The sequence below is a fragment of the Quercus robur genome, chromosome 1, assembly GCF_932294415.1.
Source record: "Quercus robur chromosome 1, dhQueRobu3.1, whole genome shotgun sequence".
NCBI lineage: Eukaryota > Viridiplantae > Streptophyta > Magnoliopsida > Fagales > Fagaceae > Quercus > Quercus robur.
Window position 1 is genome coordinate 29,697,098 of NC_065534.1, and position 19,228 is coordinate 29,716,325.

At 36.6% G+C, this 19,228-nt stretch overlaps 3 protein-coding genes and 1 pseudogene across 3 annotated transcripts; 2 read left to right on the forward strand and 2 right to left on the reverse strand.

Annotated features, from left to right (window-relative positions):
• Positions 1-135: 135 nt before the first annotated feature.
• Positions 136-522, reverse strand: LOC126698271 (uncharacterized). The gene has a single exon (XM_050395419.1). It carries the CDS (start codon positions 520-522, stop codon positions 136-138), a length of 387 nt encoding a protein of 128 aa, XP_050251376.1.
• Positions 523-2,343: 1,821 nt separating this feature from the next.
• LOC126728839 (D-xylose-proton symporter-like 3, chloroplastic) lies at positions 2,344-6,276 on the forward strand. Its single transcript, XM_050434603.1, has 14 exons — positions 2,344-2,619; positions 2,706-2,806; positions 3,272-3,350; positions 3,504-3,563; positions 3,694-3,760; positions 3,849-3,973; positions 4,078-4,179; positions 4,270-4,647; positions 4,788-4,835; positions 4,937-4,999; positions 5,114-5,194; positions 5,302-5,400; positions 5,596-5,733; positions 5,842-6,276. The coding sequence occupies exons 1-14, from the start codon at positions 2,413-2,415 to the stop codon at positions 5,974-5,976; spliced, it is 1,683 nt and encodes a 560-aa protein (XP_050290560.1). The 5' UTR covers positions 2,344-2,412; the 3' UTR covers positions 5,977-6,276.
• A 1,058-nt stretch (positions 6,277-7,334) lies between these two features.
• On the forward strand, positions 7,335-10,319 carry LOC126728855 (ribulose bisphosphate carboxylase/oxygenase activase, chloroplastic-like). Its single transcript, XM_050434616.1, has 7 exons — positions 7,335-7,503; positions 8,002-8,318; positions 8,425-8,530; positions 8,620-8,705; positions 8,813-9,285; positions 9,647-9,928; positions 10,043-10,319. Exons 1-7 carry the CDS (start codon positions 7,459-7,461, stop codon positions 10,150-10,152), a joined length of 1,419 nt encoding a protein of 472 aa, XP_050290573.1. The 5' UTR covers positions 7,335-7,458; the 3' UTR covers positions 10,153-10,319.
• Positions 10,320-12,120: 1,801 nt separating this feature from the next.
• On the reverse strand, positions 12,121-15,781 carry LOC126728847 (transcription termination factor MTERF4, chloroplastic-like; annotated as a pseudogene).
• Positions 15,782-19,228: the final 3,447 nt, after the last annotated feature.

The following is a 19,228-nucleotide window of genomic DNA, read 5'->3' on the forward strand; positions in this document are numbered from 1 at the left end:
GATGACAACCATCTGCAGATGCCATCTTCAAGAACTTAGTATGACAAGAAGAAAGATGGTGGGTAGCTGCAAACAAAACTGATGAACCTACCATGACCAGTCTCGGATAAACAGCTGCTGCAGCACCAAAAAATGTCATTGCACATGGTCCACAAGCATGCACTGTGCTTGAAATGAAGTTAAAAGGGTCGATGGATCTGTGCCTGCGGCCACAGCCGGATGTTGCCATCCACCTGATGGTGAGGTTGAGCTTCTCTTGGTACCATTGTTTTGTTCATTATTGGTGCCATCCCACAATCGTTTTTCTCCTGTCTCTGACAATGGTTGTGGGGATAGAACAAGTGGCGATAAGAATGGAATTGCCTTTGGTGTTTCACTACCGGCTGCCAAAGGGTTGGTGGGAATACTTCCGGCTACCTCATCAAGTTGAAGAGAATCAGGGGCACGCTTTTGTAGCCTTGTGGGGGGCTTCCCCGCATTGGTGAAGGCTTCTCTCTCAGGAACATTGCCATTGTTCTCCATTGGTTGAATAGAATTTTCTGAAAGTTGCAAGAATGTTTCGAATCTCACACACAAAATCAGAAACTCAATCAATCACTTTATTGCAGTATTTAAAAGCTGTGATAGAAGAGCAAGAAGATAAAGAGAGTATGATAGTTAATGAATTTTCCTTGGAGGAGAGGAGTAATAGGTGCCGGTTGTGGGGGTTAAAAGGCAGTTGATTCTCAAATTTTTGTTTTTGAATGGCAGTTAAATTTAACAGTCATCTGTTGTCCTTTAGTCATGCAATTTTTTGGGTTTGAATGGCCAACAGTTTTTGTAGGCTAGGGGGTTTATTTTCTTCATAGTCAAATACTGTGTTCCAAAAATCTCAGAAGTTTTGCTTATAATTTCCTCCTTTCAGGGAGGAATTGAAGGGGACAATGCCAAGTCCTATTGAACTCCTCACTCCCAACTATCTTTAGAATGGAACTTTTTCAGGTAACATTCTTTTTGACTAGAACTGCTTCAGGTAACTTTCTTTAATTTGTATACACACAACTTGACCAAACAAAACCATTCAGCACACCAAAAAACAAAAACCATTGACGAAACAAATCCTGTTGTGATCAAGTTGCCTTGAATTTATCTGTTTGTTAGTTCTTCAGGTAACATTATTTTTGACTAGAACTGCTTCAGGTAACTTTCCTTAATTTGTATACACACAACTTGACCAAACAAATCCATTCAGCACACCAAAAAACAAAAACCATTGACGAAACAAATCCTGTTGCCGTGAATTTATCTGTTTGTTAGTTCTTCAGGTAACATTCTTTTTTACTAGAACTGCTTCAGGTAACTTTCCTTAATTTGTATACACACAGCTTGACCAAACAAATCCATTTAGCAACAAAAAACCTTGACCAAACAAATCCTGTTGTGATCAAGTTGCCTAGAATCTGTTTGTTGTAACTTATCACTACACCAAAGTTAATTTTGCTTTTATTGGCCTAACATTACATTTGGGCGATAGTCCATAATAAACTTCACAAATGCCTATATATATATATATATATATATATATATATTAAACGAGAGTGAATATTCTCAAATCTCAACTTTCAACTTTGCTCACATTGGTGAGGATGCTAATTCTAAAACGAGTCATGTTTTAGTGTCTTCCTTACTTTATGGTTTAAATGTATTTCAATCACAAAAGATTTGATATGAGAATACTATTGTTAGTATTAGTTGTACATTTTTTTTAAGGAAAACTTAAGTACCAATTATACCATGACACCTTAGCTATTACCAAAAAAATCGTGAAAAATAACTTATTAGAAAATAATTGTTATTCCTGTGCAAGTTAAACCATTATCGCATTATGACAATCTATCATGCATGCATACCATTAGCAGTATTATATACACAATATTTTAAGTTGTCAAGTAAAATTTTAATTGATATTTTGGTGCTTTCAACAAAGATGTCTAGGTTCAAATCTCCCCCTTCCCCTTTTTTTTTTTTTTTTTTATAATCAAATTTTCCATTCTTTAACTATAGAATTATAAAATAAAAAATTATTATTGAGTCTTATTGCCTATCATTTACAATTAACTACCTCTGTCATTGTGATTTCAATAATAACAATAACAATAATATTATAATTATTATTATGTATCTAGACTTATTATGCAAACTGTATGTATCATTTCCTCGAGTTCATCCAAAAAAAAAAAAAAAATGTATCATTCCTCTAACCCATTACCTTTAGAGGATAGGACCAATAATGCAGTGCTAAAAACATCAAAAGTCAAAGTATATATATATATATATATATATATATATTTATAAAAGAAAAAACTAAACTACTACATAGAGAACAAGATAAGAAAGCGGGGATCAACGGCCTGAACACACTTCGTTCCTCATATGGCTTACTGTGCATCAACTCAGTCTCTCTTCAACCTCAAGCTCTCACCCTCACACCGATCAAAGCCATCACAGGCTCTAATCTCTTACACTAATCTAAGAACACTGACACACCCATCTTCTTCAACAAATATCACTCGTTTCAAGGCCAGTTTTTCCATATTTCCAAAACTTCCTGTGCTCTCTGCTCGTAGACGCAAATTCAATGTGAGAACCCAAAATCCAATAACCCCATTTACTATCTTTTGCTTCTATGTTTTCTTGGGTGATAGTTTCTGTGTTTTTGTGTGCAGGTTGGAGTTCAGAAAGAGTATGCTTCTGGGGAAGAGAATGAGTCGCTTGTAACTGACGCAACGTCTGAGGATAATTTTTCTTGGACCTCTGTGATATTGCCGTGAGTTTCTAACACTTCTTCTTCACTTCTATGTTTGCTTTATGAGTTTTTTGCTAAAGGGTATTCCTTTATTTATTTATTTTTAAATTTGGTGGGTATTGAAAATGTAAATTATTGGTTTAAATCTTGCATTGGATGTGATAGGGGTAGCATTTGTTTGTCATATTGTGTAGTGCAAGCTGGTTTTCAGGATGTAATTATGTGAACTTTGGACTATGCCTTGATCAAACTAGATAGCATTTTTTGGAAGTGCTTTCTCTCATTTTTGCTAGGGAAGCAAGCTGACTAGTTCTAAAATGCTAGCTAATTATGCAAAATTCATGATGATGAGATTTTTCTCTTTGTTGTTCCGAAATTGAAGGGAGTAGGATAAAATTGAGAATAATATGTTGCTAAATTTTTGTGTTTCTCTGAATAGAATAACAAATTGTTGCCTCAAACTTAACTTTATTCATGCAATTTTAGGTTTCTGTTCCCAGCCTTGGGAGGCTTGTTATTTGGGTATGACATTGGTGCCACTTCTAGTGCTACCCTTTCATTGCAGGTGCAACTTTTTTTTTTTTTGTTGACTTAATTCTTATTGATTTGGTTTTGTTTTTTTGACTTTTGACAATGACCGATTCATTATGGCATCATGAACTTCCGTAAAGGCTTATAGTAAGTAATACATTTACTTTTATTACGTTGATGATTTCAGTCACCTGAGCTTAGTGGAACAACTTGGTTCAACCTTTCAGCCATTCAGATTGGACTTGTGGTATGGTTTGAGCGTTATTGTTACAAATTTACAATACATCTACCATTGTTCTGGAAACTTGCAGTCTTATTTCTGCCAACAATCTTATGTAATATACCACTCCATTCTTTTTATATTGACTTGAATACAGGTCAGTGGATCCCTTTATGGAGCTCTTCTTGGTTCCATTCTCGTCTACTCAATTGCAGATTTCCTTGGTATCTCCTTTACTTATTTACTTTATCCTGAGATTTGGAGCTTCTTTGTGAATCTTTCTTATCCAATACTTTGGACTTACTCACAAAGGGAGGCGGCGACAACTAATCATAGCAGCTGTACTATATGCGCTTGGTGGACTGACCACTGCAAATGCTCCAGGCCTCGGAGTCCTTTTAGCTGGACGGCTGCTCTATGGCCTGGGTATTGGCTTGGTGGGCTTCTTTGAAATTTCCCTTCTGCTTTATATACATTAGTTGATATAATATCATATGATTACTCATATGCTAGCCATCTCACTAGTGAATTGGTTTGACAGGCCATGCATGGAGCTCCTCTTTACATTGCAGAAACTTGCCCATCTCAGATTCGTGGAACTCTAGTATCTTTAAAGGAGCTCTTCATAGTTCTGGGTATTCTGGTATTGTATATTCATATATGATTCTCTATGTTCATTTCATTCCCTTTCTTTTCTGAAATGAGATGAGCCAGAAAATGAACTTCTCTGCAGTTGGGTTATTTTGTTGGAAGCTTTCAAATTGATGTAGTCGGAGGGTGGCGTTATATGTTTGGAGTCAGTGCACCAGTAGCTTTACTTATGGGACTAGGCATGTGGAGTCTTCCTCCATCTCCACGCTGGTTACTTCTTAGGGCCGTACAAGGTAAAGGGTCTTTACAAGACTACAAAGAGAAAGCCGTTCTTGCGCTGAGCAGATTAAGAGGCCGGCCTCCTAGTGACAAATTGTCTGAGAGGCAAATAGAAGACAATTTTGTCTCTTTGAAAACTACCTACGCAGATCAGGAATCAGAGGGGAGTATTTTGGAGGTATTTCAAGGCCCAAGTTTGAAAGCATTCATAATAGGTGGAGGTTTGGTCCTTTTCCAACAGGTATTATTTCTCCCTCCATGCTGCTATTTGCTATTAAAAATTAATCATTATACTTTTTTTTTAATGATAAAAAAAAATATATAATGGAGAATGTGGAGTTTTTCTTGTTTGTAAGGCAATTTACCACTTGACTGTTACAGATAACTGGGCAACCAAGTGTTCTGTATTATGCTGGTCCAATCCTTCAGGTATTTGATGATTAAGGCCAATTAATTTCTTTTGCAAAATGCTATTCATTAAAGTCTGTTTGTGTAACCATTTGATATTCCTTATAATTCTGATATTCAAGACTGCTGGATTCTCTGCGGCCTCTGATGCTACCCGAGTTTCAGTTGTAATTGGTGTGTTCAAGGTATGTTTGATAATCTGCTTATGAAATCTTTGAATTTAGGAAGAAGCTTCTCCCTTCCTTTTGCTCCACTTTGTAAATCTAATAATGAATAATTTCTGATTGTTCCTCCTTCAGTTTCTGATGACATCGGTAGCTGTCTTAAAAGTAGATGATCTGGGGAGAAGACCCCTGCTAATTGGAGGTGTCAGCGGAATTGTAAACATCATATGACTATCCATCTAGTTCATATTATTCATCTGTAATGTTCATTAATAAAAAAATATGCTGGGAGATTAACTATGCTTTTCTCTGAGTTTCTACAGGCTATTTCTTTAGTTCTCCTTTCTGCTTATTACAGATTTCTGGGAGGGTTCCCTCTTGTTGCTGTAGCTGCCCTACTTCTCTATGTTGGTTGCTACCAGGTAATGCTTTGGTCTTTTGAGGATTTGGAATTTTCTACACAATTTCTTTCAATTATAAATATGAGGAACACTGGGAAAAAGAAAAAGAAAATGAAGGAGAAAGAATTTAATATCTAAATGGCATTTTTTCTTCTTACAAGATCAAAGTGAATGCTAATTCATTAATAGATTTCTGCTATTTGAATGGTCTTTCAGATATCATTTGGGCCAATCAGCTGGCTTATGGTGTCAGAGATATTCCCACTTCGCACAAGAGGGAGAGGGATTAGTCTTGCAGTTCTTACTAACTTTGGTTCTAATGCTATTGTAACCTTTGCATTCTCACCATTGAAGGTACTGATATGACATTTGTCAATCCATTACTTTGGAAGCTGGTTTTCTTATTGTTCATCATTTTCATTTTCCTGTGATTGATTATGGGGCAATCTGCTTATATTGCAGGAATGGCTAGGAGCGGAAAACCTTTTCCTTCTTTTTGGGGCTATTGCTTTGTTGTCACTATTGTTTGTCATACTTGTTGTCCCAGAAACAAAAGGTTTGAGCTTGGAAGAGATTGAATCCAAAGTTTTGAAGTGAAACCTCGTACCAGATCGAATAACTAGCTGAGCTTCAAATGCACCAAGAATTTTGGTTATTCTGTGAAATTGTACCTAGCATGGCTTGGAAGGTCATATGTTTCAACTACAGTGAGTAATCTGTCTTACCATTACAAAAAAGAAACCTCATTATTGTACATTAATGCAGCTAAAGAAATTGTGACTATAAGTAAAGACTAAGGGCTTTTCAGCTAAAACACTAATTAGCTGGTCATATAGAGGTCCTCTACCAGAAGAGGTGTAAAATAAAGTTCATATTACTAACCAATTTGTGATTCCAGACCACCTTGCACAGATTGATTGGGCCTTTTGTACCGGTTACTGATGGCATTGAATCATTGACGTTTCCATTTATGTATTATACTTCCTGCAATCTGAAACTGGACTAGAATCTTGGTGGGAGTAAATGAGAGCTTAAATTGTGATACCCCTGAATATATGAATTGAATGGGCAGATTGGATAAGTGTTTGTTCTGTGAGTGTGTGCTGAGTCTCACATTGGGTGTTTACTTGGTCAAATTGGATAATATAAGTGATCAGGCGGCAGTCCTATTGTAGTTAACTAAAAATATCAGATACTCACTTGAATAGTCCAATATATGTTGCCCAATGCATATGCTGAAGATAGCAAAAACTGACAATGATGGCTTACGTGATCTGCTCCAATCCTGTGGTCAATGCTATTCTACTTGGGGAGATGAATTATCCAGACTTTGTTGTGCCGTCGGTGGACCATTTACTTCATCAAACCCATTTTAAATGATTAAATTTACCTCTACCTTTCATTTAAAATTTAACTTCACCTTCCATTTTCCAATAGCTAAATTTTTTAGAAAATCAGTAATTTAACACTTAACACCATATCAATTTTAAACGATTAAATTTACCATTATCTTCTATTTTCCAATAACTTAAATTTTTTGGAGAATTGATAATTTAACACTTACACCATATCAATCATGTAAAGTTCTAGTGATGATTGATGATCATGTGGAGACTAAAAATACAGCAGGTAAATTAGTGAGAAAGATTTTGATAGTGTTTTTTTGTATTAATTGTTCGGTCACCTCACACTTATCATTCCTCTCTAAACTGACTTCAATTATATTTGATAAATGACTTCTTCAATTATTTTAAAAGACAAAAAAAAAGAAAAAAAAAATACAGTATTTTAAGTGGAAGAGAAAATCTCATACCCAATCCTCAGCAGTCACTATAGTAGTTTGAGAGATTGGAATTTCCTGCTTTGTCCACAAGCAACCATGTGTTGCCTTACAGGGCGCCACGTGTCCCTGAGCCAATCTCCAATTTGTGGCCGTTAAGAATTCATAATCTAAAACTAAAATACAGATTGTCCAATATCTTTTAAACACGGAAAAGCACTTCAAACTCAAATCACCAACTACCTAATACTGTGCTCCAAGGCAGTTTAACTTCCTTCATCCTAAACCACCACCAATCCATGGCTGCCACGGTTTCAACAGTGCCAACTGTTAACAGAACTCCGGTACTATGTTTTCCCGCCATTCTTACACTTTGTTTTCTTTTTGGATATTACTATGAGTTTTTGCTTTTTTTGCCTTTATCAAACCAAGTTTATTGTAGGAGGTTCCAAATGGGTCCTTGGGTTTATTGGCTAAGATTTGTGAAAAGAAATTGGTCTCACTTTTATTGTGGATAGGTTTTTCAATTATATTGGGTCATATGCACCTTTTTGTTACTTGATATCTTACACCTTGGTCTGTTTGAGAGTGAATTAGAATAAAAAGCATGAAACCATATTATTATAGAAGTCCTTATATTATTTGTGATCCATTATCTCATATGTGATACTGAAGCCTTATTATTCTACTATACTTCTTCATAGAAATTAACAAAGAAAGGACAAAAGAAAAACTCGTGGACTATATGAAAATTTGATTCCTTGTGGATGAATTTGAATCCCTGACTATGTTGAAAATTATGTGTTTTTGGGGGGTCCTAAAAGAGATTATCTTTGATGCAGTTGAGCTTGAACGGCTCTGGTTCTGGAGGTTTGGTACCAAGCTCAGCCTTCCTAGGCAGCAGTTTGAAGAAGGTGAGCTCAAGATTCACCTACCCAAAGGTTGTATCTGGAAACTTTAAGGTTGTTGCTGAGACCAGTGAAGAGAAGCAGACCGAAAAGGACAAGTGGAAAGGTCTTGCCTTCGACACTTCTGATGACCAGCAAGACATCACCAGAGGAAAAGGAATGGTTGATACTCTTTTCCAAGCTCCCACGGGGGCTGGAACTCACCATGCTATTTTGAGCTCATACGAATACATTAGTACTGGGCTTCGGCAGTAAGCAATAAATATAAAGACTCTCTTATTCTTTATGGGTGGCATCATGCTTTATTATTTTGATATGCGACTTTCATTAATCATAGAGTTGTGAATTGTCTTTCAGATACAACTTAGATAACAGTATGGATGGTTTCTACATAGCTCCAGCTTTCATGGACAAACTTGTGGTTCACATCACCAAAAACTTCATGTCCTTGCCTAACATCAAGGTTGGTGACTCAATTCTCTTCAAAAATATAGTTTGTGTGTGTTGGTTCTGAAACTGATAGCTTGGACGATCATCTTGAATTTTAATCAGGTTCCTCTCATTCTGGGTGTTTGGGGAGGCAAAGGTCAAGGTAAATCTTTCCAGTGTGAGCTTGTCTTTGCCAAGATGGGAATTAGGTGAGTTTACAACTCGGATTGTTTTCTAAATCCAATGTTCTTCCTATACTTTTAATAAGGACAAATTTTCTTCCTTGCATTCTGATTGCTTGGTGATGAAATTTCAGCCCCATCATGATGAGTGCTGGAGAACTGGAAAGTGGGAATGCAGGAGAGCCGGCAAAATTGATCAGGCAAAGGTATCGTGAGGCAGCAGACATCATTAGGAAAGGAAAAATGTGCTGCCTCTTTATCAATGATCTTGATGCGGGTGCAGGTAGAATGGGTGGAACTACCCAATACACTGTGAACAATCAGATGGTGAATGCTACCCTTATGAACATTGCTGATAACCCAACAAATGTCCAGCTTCCGGGCATGTACAACAAGGAGGACAATCCCCGTGTCCCCATCATAGTCACTGGCAATGACTTCTCCACATTGTATGCTCCTCTCATTCGTGATGGTCGTATGGAGAAATTCTATTGGGCTCCCACCCGGGATGACCGGATTGGTGTTTGCCTTGGTATCTTCAGGAGTGACAATATTGCCGAGGAGGATGTTGTCAAGATTGTTGATACATTCCCTGGCCAATCTATTGGTAAGTAGAGTAAGATGAAGTTAGTAATTAAAATTTCTCAACAATGGTAATTGATAAGAGTTTTCAAGAATTAATTAGTACATGTCATTATGTGTCAACAAGATAGACTAATGAAGAAGTTTTTTATAATCTGGTCATTCATGATCATAAAGAACTCAAGAAGGGATGCATGTTGGAAAAAATGAAACCACTCCATAATGAAAACTTTGTCATCATTTGGGGCTTGACCTTTCATGTTTTTGCAACCAATTTACAACTTGGTTGCATATAATTGATATTGCTTGACTAAAATGCAAATTTGTGACTATAAAGTTTAGCTTAAGAAAAAGAGATCATTATATATGGTGGTGCCATCCTGCAGACTTCTTTGGTGCCCTAAGAGCTCGAGTTTACGACGATGAAGTGAGGAAGTGGATATCAGGTATTGGAGTACAGGGCATTGGAAAGAGTCTTGTGAACTCAAAGGATGGTCCCCCAACCTTTGAGCAGCCAAAAATGACTCTTGAAAAGCTTCTAGAGTATGGTAACATGCTTGTCCAGGAACAGGACAATGTGAAGAGAGTTCAATTGGCAGACCAGTACATGAGTGAAGCAGCTCTTGGAGATGCAAACAAAGATTCCATCAATAGAGGAACTTTCTATGGTTAGCACCCCTGATCCTGGAGGCTCTTATGGGTGGTTGATTATGTTTTGGAGTTATAAGCTATATTCAAATAAGATGAGTCTGTTTAAGCCTTCTTTAATTATTAAAATGCAGGCAAGGCAGCCCAACAAGTTCATGTGCCTGTCCCTGAAGGTTGCACTGATCCATCTGCATCAAACTTTGACCCAACTGCCAGGAGCGATAATGGTAGCTGCCAGTATTGAGTTTAAGCCCTTTACAGCCTTCTAGATACGAGGCTATTTAAATTCTGCTTGAGAGTGCGTGGACTTATTAATAGCTAGGATTGCTGACTTTTCTCAATACTGAGAGGCATTCCTGGTTTCTTTGTAATGTATACTTTTACCATATTTAGTGCTTTTTTACACGCATCTTTGATTTCTTGCAGTAAGGTAGAAATTTTGAAATACTGTAGCCCTTATCTGCAAATTTCCTCTTTCTAATAGGTTTTTCAGTTTTGTGTTATCAACTAAATACATGCATTTGCAGGCAGTGTGCTTGCCCGTGCGCACGCACACACACACAGAGGTCATACCTGTTTGACAAGGATATGTCTTGAAAGTCTCTTAGATGCTTGAAAATGTAAGAGAAATGATCCTCAAGGTGTGCCATAGTAATCTATAAGTTCACTTTGGTTCCTATTAAGTAGGTTTTTTTTTTTTTTCCAGAGAAAAAAATGATAAAATTTTTCAGTGCAATTCCTTTCTAAGCCCTTATGCAACTGCAATTTATCATAAACCATACAAGCAGCTACATTGTGACAGCAAACCAATAATCTTTTATACATACTGATTACTGGCAGTGGGTTTTCAGTATTCTAAAATTCGATAAGCCACCTGATCTGGTTTCTGCAATACACTACGTAAATTGATCTTTATAGCTTGCAACATCTGAGTTAATCTTGTTGTACTACTTAGAGCTTAAGTAGACTACTACCTAATAACAGTTTCTATAGGGATGACCAAGGAAATGACATTAAACCAGATGCTTCAGTATTTGTAGAAGTACCAAAACAAGCACTGTCATTTATAGGAAGGATAAAAACATGTATAAGTGTAAACCATAAGCAAACATTTAGCCTAAAAACTTGTATAAACCCTAGCTAAGTCATAAGAGAGAATGCGGTGAGATTTGAGGCTTGAAGTTGAAAATCACGATGGAAAATAAAAGGACATTGTAAAAGCTAGGCTTTAGACTGAGATGAGTTCTTCACAATTACCTTGCCTCTCTCGGATTTTCTTTCTGAACAAGCAAAATAAACTTTTGGAGGGAGAGGGATCCGAATATGTATATATATAAGGAAGCTTTTTTTCCTTCTTATGGTGGTTTGCAACTTTGCATGCTATGGTGCTAATTATTGTTGCACACAATGAGTCATACACTATTGTACACACTAGATAAAATCATGTTTTGCTTGTGTTTTCAAAACACGATTTTAGTTATAATTGTGAAATCGTGTTTTGAAAATATGATTTTACAAATTATAAAACATGATTTCAACCGTGTAACTATCATCACTCTAGTGTCTAGTACTAGTATTGTTTTATGACCTTAAAAAAAAAAAAATAGTAATAGTATTATGGACACTTTTTTGCATAATAATTATGGGCAATTTAGTAACATTACGTGCTTTTTTTTATTTTTTATTTTTTTTAAGGATATAAGTTTAGAGAATAGAATATTATTATTTGGCTTAACCAAAAAAAAGAAAAAGAAAAACAAGTAGGATATTACAAAATTTAGAAACATCACATGTTTTTAACTTCTGCTTTAATATACCATATTAGTCTATTAGATATTCTTAATGCTAAAGAATGACATCAATTATTTATTATTGTATTATTTAATAGATACGATAGAATTTCAATTTATGATTACTCCATATTATTCGGTCAAGATACCAATCAGTTTTTTATGCAGACGGAGTTCAAATCCCAAGAATGACATCAACTTAACTTGTGGGCAAATCTCAATTATATATCTCTTTTCCATTAAGTTAGAACTTGGAATAATGTTCAATAATAAAATCGAAAACAATAAAGACTAAAAAAAAAAAAAAACAAAAAACAAAACAAAACGCACACACACAATTTACGTTTATAAGATATGCATAATGGCCAAGTGTGGAGAGACTATATAACTACCTAAAACATTGATGCCAGCCAGCAATTGAATGTCGTCAATTAATACCATCTTATGTAATGTATTTTTCCATGATTTGATGTAATTCAAAAGAACCAATGAAGTGTTCAATAGCCTTGTAGCACAACTAGTTGACACATCTAGTGTTTTAAGGATCATTTTCATCTTTGACCACAATGACTTCCACAAAGCAAGTTCATGTTTCTACAAAATCGAATCATTTTTATGTAACATTCATCTTCACTTTGAAGAAACAACCGATTGCGTTTACTCTGGACCATCCACAGATCACTCCCTATCTTCTCTCCTCTGTCAATCTGAAAACCTATCCTTAGCTTGATTTCTTTTTTATTATTTTTACAGCGATGTTGACCAAAGCTTCGAGGCTATATTATCAGTTTTCAGGCACTGAGAGTTTACTAGATCAGCAATGCTTTCTGAAATGTCTACATGCCTGGCTTCAGACAACAGCCTTAAAAAAGGACCTAAAATGAAAATGTAAGCACCGGACTTTGATCAATTACATGTAAGTACACAAAAATAAAAATTAAACAAACTTTCTGAAATACTAAAAGTAAATTATTTTTACCATTTAACTATTGCATCTAAACTATCAACTCGAAGATCCAGTTTGAGAAAAGCCAAGATATTCACTACAGACTGAAGCTGACTCCTGATTTTTATACATAGTCATCATCACTGTCCTCGTAATAATCAGAAGCTGACTCCTGATTTTTATACATAGTCATCATCACTGTCCTCGTCATAATCAGAAACTGACTCATCGCCCCTTGGTTCCATTAGTGTATTCTTGTCAAATGATAGCTCAATTTCCATCTCCTCCATGTCAATAGTAACATAACTCAACCGCTCCTCAAACTTGTTATCAGAGCAATTAAGAAGCCATGCAAGAGAACATGTTAAGCCCTTCTTTGCAACCATCCTATGTCTCGGTTTAATGGGAGACTCCAGACCATAAGTAAAGAATGCAGGAAAAATAACCAAGTCTTCCAAAGGCCTTTTCATCTCCATTTGGAAGTAGTCAAAGTTAAGTTTCATAATGTCGAGATTCAAAGCAAGCAATTGGGGACACCCCACAACCATCTTCCTCACTTGTTGCAAGGAGAATCCACAGTTCTTTAGAAAATCCACATGCTTTATCACAGGTGTTTTACTGAGGCTAATTACCAGTGGCATCTTCTCAACAACCTTGCCGAAATCCTTGGGACCAATATCAATAATTGAATTAAGCAAACTCTGTTGACTGAGAAGCTTTGGCTTCAAGTCAAGTCCTGTAATCTCAGGATACTGTGCTACTACAGAAGGAAGCAATGTTTTTCTAACATTAAACTCCAAAAGAAATTCAACATTAGGTTTTACCCTCTCCTCCAACCCATAGCCCAGGATGTGAGGCCGCTTCTCTATCAGTCTAGCCACAGCCAATCTTGGAATGCCCAAACTCTCCAGGTACTCCACAAAAGGTTTGATCACCCTACCTACTCACATACCTAAAATCTCAGGGTATCTAGTTAAAACCCCTCCAATTTCTCTTCTTGCCACCCCTATTCCGCCCAAATATGCCACCGAAGTGCTCATGGTCCCCTCAAGCTTGAATCCCAGCACTTCTGGATATCTCTCAAGAACCCGAGGAATATCGTTGGGCTTGATATCCATTCCTTGAAGATACTTGACCACTGGAGCAAGGTCAACAACAACACTAGAATGGAGAACTTGAGGATATCTTCTCGAGAACTCAGTGAAAGTGGATTTCCTAACTCACAATTTTCCAAGATAATCGAGAACAGGAATCATACTTTTCTTTACACTACAGCCAAGAACAAGTGGATAATTGTTAATGTCTTCAATTGTAAGCCCTAATGTGTGAAGAAAATCCACACGCTCCCTCATAACCTCAGCTGTCACAGGAATCTCCAAACCATCAAGCTCATCAGGAATGATTCCAATTCCCCGCAAGAACTCATAAACCCTGGCACAATTTATTGCTTTCTCATTCTTCATTTCCAATAAACTAGGATGACTATGTAGGGATGAGGAACCTCCTCGTTTCTGACCCAAATGAGCAGCATTTGGCTTGGACATTGATGAACCCACAGAACCCGATGCAAATGTTCTATCAGAAACAGAGTATTGACATTTTGTAATCAACCCCATTCTTCTCTCGTGGTCACCCAGTACCTTAAGAATATAAGGAAGTCAACTTGGGTTTAAGGAGAGTAAGAATGGGTAACTCCGAATGTACAAGCAAGAAACCAGGTTTTGTAATGCCAGCATAGCTTCTGATTGTCATATTTCAAAAGTTTGTAATGAGTGTATCTGAAAAGAGACAATACATAAATCAAAGATTAAAGCTTATGCTCTTCAAACACTAGATAAGTTATATTAACAAACCAAGTTGCTATGATCAGTCAAACCACCAAAAAAAAAGAAAAAAAGCAAGGAAATAAAATCTTGCAGTATGATGGTACAAATAGTATTAGGGAAGTTGTGTAAAATGCCAACAGTCTGCTAATTTCCTAAACAACGACCTCCTCTAAATAAACATTAAAGCTCAAAACCACTTTCTATTACAAGGTCCATTCTCTGAATCATTAGACCAAAAAATCAATCTGGCTTAGCTCCTTACCCAGTTGAACTTCCAGAAGACAAAACCTAATCACGTGTGACTAAGGCTTCATGCTTCCTTTTTTCAATGGTGTGTAAGTCTTATACCAACAACCTCACCCTCCACTGCTCTAACAAGGGGAGGAGGTGCTACTTGACCTGAAGCTGGATGGCACTCTTCCTTAATTGTTGATTTCTAAAATGTAATTGAAGCCAAACACACAATAACCAAAAGGTCTAAACCAAAATCAATTTGGTTAGTGATCCATAGATTTTTTTTTTTAACTGATGCACTGAAATGTAGATCCCCACTTTCAATTTGGTCAGCATCTAATTAAAGAAACAAAACATGCAAAAATTCCCTCCACTTTCAAACGGCAAGATACAAATTCCTTCCAAGCATGTATTTCAAATTTAAATTCTATACACTTATAAAAAAAAAATTCTATATAATTATTATCCCAATTTACTGAATCCAGTTAATTACCACTTAGAAGTTAGTCGTAGTCCTTCACAACAGAATTAGCTGCAGCAGCATGATATGGAAGTAGAGAGATAATCATTCTAGCCATCTTATTATTCCACTCTCTGGTTAATGTAGCATCCTTTGCAACATGCAAATCTAGACAACAAAATATTTCTTATTAAATTATGAGAAAAAGAGAAAATTTTTTGTATACCAATTGACAAGAACCTATTCAAGACCCAAGAAAGCATTTCAACGAACAGAATGTAGACAACAACAAAAATTCACAATAACATACAGCTGGGATTATACATAGCTCAAAAGCAAGAGCAACACTCAATAACCGGGCAAACTACGAATACCCATTTGAGAAAAGTTGGTAAAAATGCAAATAATGTTTGAAATTTTACAAAGCAAAATCGATGAGTGAGAGAGAGAGTGACAAAAGTTAAGCAAAGAAAAAGACTGACCTGTGAGTGCTTGGAACAGAGAGAGAGGGGGCCAAGAAAGGTGAAGATGACGCAGAGGAAGCTGCAATCTCAAGCTCTGATTAACACGTTACACTTGCACATACTAAAGAACTAAGAAGGCATATGTTGGGGAGATAAACACCTTAGGCAGTTTTTTTAAGTAATTAATATAATATATAGAGGCAAATTTTAATCCAAAAGGCCTAAATTTAATAGGTATATGCTCAATTATGTTATATTAACCGCTCATTCTTCTCATTTTTATTTAATGTGGGACTTCACTCACACGTGTAACCCAACAATCTCCCCCTCACGTGTGAGTCTCTGCTTTTCTGTGAGCTTCAAGACTTTTCTATGGGTCATGAACAAGTCCTACTCACTCCCCCTTGCCTAATGGGTTTTTCACTTCATCAATGCGTCATCCATGAGTCTCTCGTACGCCATCTATGGGAACCACGTGTCAACCCCGCACGTACATCCATGGGAACCCCGCACGTCCATGTCCATGGGAATCTTGCATCACACCATTATTTAGCACCATTAGCAATATTCATTTGTTGGGCTCTTTTTTTTTCTTCTCCAAGACCATGAACACCTCACCACCTTCGCCGCATACCACCATGGGCTCTGATACCACTTGTTGGAGAGATAAATACTTTGGGGAGTTTTCTTAAGTAATTAATATAACATATAGAGACACACTTTAACCCAAAAGGCCTAAACCCAATGGGTATGTGCTTAATTATGTTATATTAACCACTCATTCTTCTTATCTTTATTTAACGTGGGACTTCACTCACATGTGTAACCCAACAATCTCCCCCTCACGTATGAGTCTCTGCTTCTCTGTGGGCTTCAAGACCTCTCTATGGGTCATGAACAAGTCCTACTCACTCCCCTTTGCCTAATGGGCTTTTCACTTCATCAATGCATCATCCATGAGTCTCTTGTACGCCATCCATGGGAACCACGTGTCAACCCCGCACGCACATCCATGGAAACCCCGCACGTCCATGTCCATGGGAACCTTGCATCACACCATTATTTAGCACCATTAGCAATATTCATTTGTTGGGCTCTTTTTTTTTCTTCTCCAAGACCATGAACACCTCACCACCTTCGCCGTACACCACCATGGGCTTATTGTTAGGTTACACGTGTGAGTGAAGTCCCACATTAAATAAAGATGAGAAGAATGAGTGGTTAATATAACATAATTGAGCACATACCCATTAGGGCTTAGGCCTTTTGAGTTAAGTGTGTCTCTATATGTTATATTAACTACTCAAGGAAGCTCCCCAAAGTGTCTCACACGTGTAACCCAACAGCACCGTGAATAGAGGAAATGACAAATGAGATTCGGAGGTGGGGTCAGAGAGAGAGATGAATTTTTTTTTTTCAAATAACACTAAATATCAAAAAATTTAATTAGTTGTCACGTTTCAAATCAATGTTGTAAACTAGCATATTGAGTGTCTAAAACTCGAATTCCAAGATAAAAATCGAGTTTTTAAGTCTCGATTTATTAGTGGTGGGAGCTGATGTGGAAGAAAATTCACGTGAAACTCGAATTTATAAGACTCGAGTTTCACTTTTAAGACTCGAGTTTCACCATTTTAAATTCTTCTTTCTCACGGTCTTCTGAGTTCTGACCCAATGTTCTTGATTGTGTTCAAAGTCAGATTCGTGCTCAATGGATTTGCCACCATGGCCGTCAAGAACATTGTCGATGAAATCACTGACGTCTGAAAGCACGTGAGCATCAGCCACGATTCGAGCCGCTCCTCGGTCCCGTTGCCGACGTTGTTGCTGCAAGCAACGCAGAGTGACTTCACGAGTGGGAGAAAGATCCCTCCGGTTCTTCCTTTGTTCTTCATCTTTGTTCGTCATTAAATCGTTCCTCTGTTCTTCATTGTCAAATCGTTCTTTTTGTTCTTCTTCAGGTCTGATGTTCTTCAAGTACCAAAATTGACGAACCCAGATCTCCCTAACCCAGGAGCGACGGAGGCAGCGGCGGCGAAGCTCCAGGTGAAGGTTTTTCTTCTTTGGGTCTTTGGTTTGATGAATTTTCGTTGTTTGATGATGTTTTTCTTCTCTGGGTTTGTTGATAAATTCATTGTTTGATGATGTTTTTTCTTCTCTGGGTTCTTTGTTTGGAATTTGCTTTAGAACCTCATCATCCAAAAGTTGTGTCAAAAATGTTTTTGAAGAAAATCGAGTTTTAGAAACTTGATTTTAATTTGGTAGAACTCGAGTCCCTAAGACTTGAGATCTATGTGGCATTTCCTGGCCAAGTCATCAAGTACAAAGAGAGTCTTTGAGATTCGAGTTTTAAATAGAACTCGAGTTTTAGAAACTCGAGATGCTAGTATGCTAAAACATTTCAAACATGTGTTAACTTACTATATTGCCCTCCCTTACTATGCTAGAAGCCAAATATCCTCAAGAGAGATGTTGTCTTTGTTTTTGCGCGAAGGTAAAATCTTTATCTATTTCTTTGGAAACAAATGAAATGACATGGATTTTGGCCATCATCAAATAATAAAAATTTTCTTAAATATTAATGACTTTTTATTTTATTTTATAATTCAATAGTTACAACTAGGGGTGTTTACCAAACCTCACAAACCGCAAAAATCGCATCAAAACCTCCCGCAAAATGGCATAACCACACCACACCGCAAGTTACAGTACATTGCACTGCACTACACTGGTGCAGTGAGGTTTGTGGTTTTATAATAAGAAAACCACACAAACTGCATCGCATCGCACCCTCTCTATATATTAACATATTTATTTATTTTTAATATTAAATATATTATTAATAATTTAGTTTTTTTTTTTTAAAGTTTGATAATCCTAACAAGTGTTGACTAGGAAAGCCAACCCAATATAAAGAAAAACTATCTCAATAGTCTAAAATTTGGCCCAAAACAAAGGGAAAAAATAGTTTTAGGCTGGGTAGAAAAAACTAAAAATTTGAAAAATATACTGACTTCAAGACATTCAAACCACATGTTATACACTGCACCGTTCATTTGACAGCAAAAATGAAGTGTGGTGTGGTTATGGTGCTAAATTCTAAACCGCACTACACATATGACTGCAAAAGTAAGGTGCGGTGCAGTTATAGTTTTAGTTAAACCGCACCATAAAGTGCGGTGCTAAAAATGGCCCAAAACCACACCACACCGCACCATGAACACCCCTAGTTGCAACGGAGAAGAAAGATTTGAATTCCTAATGTCATGAACATATTAGAAGATATAGATTGCAGTGGGGCAGATTATTAGTACCCGTCTTCATCTCATATCTTCTTTAAGGCAGAAGTGAGGAGGCATGTCAAGTTTAGGGTGAGTTTGAAATGTTTTACTAATTCTAATGAGAGTGATAAAATAAAGATGAAAGATAGAGGAAAATGACCGAGAGTACTAATAAAGAAAAAGAGACAAGTATTTTGGAATAGAATAAGTAAAAAAAAGAAAAATTATAACTAGGATATATAATTATCTCTATATATTATTTTTATATATTAAGAAGATTCATAAAGTTAGTTATGGTTTCATAAAATGTTAAAAATAC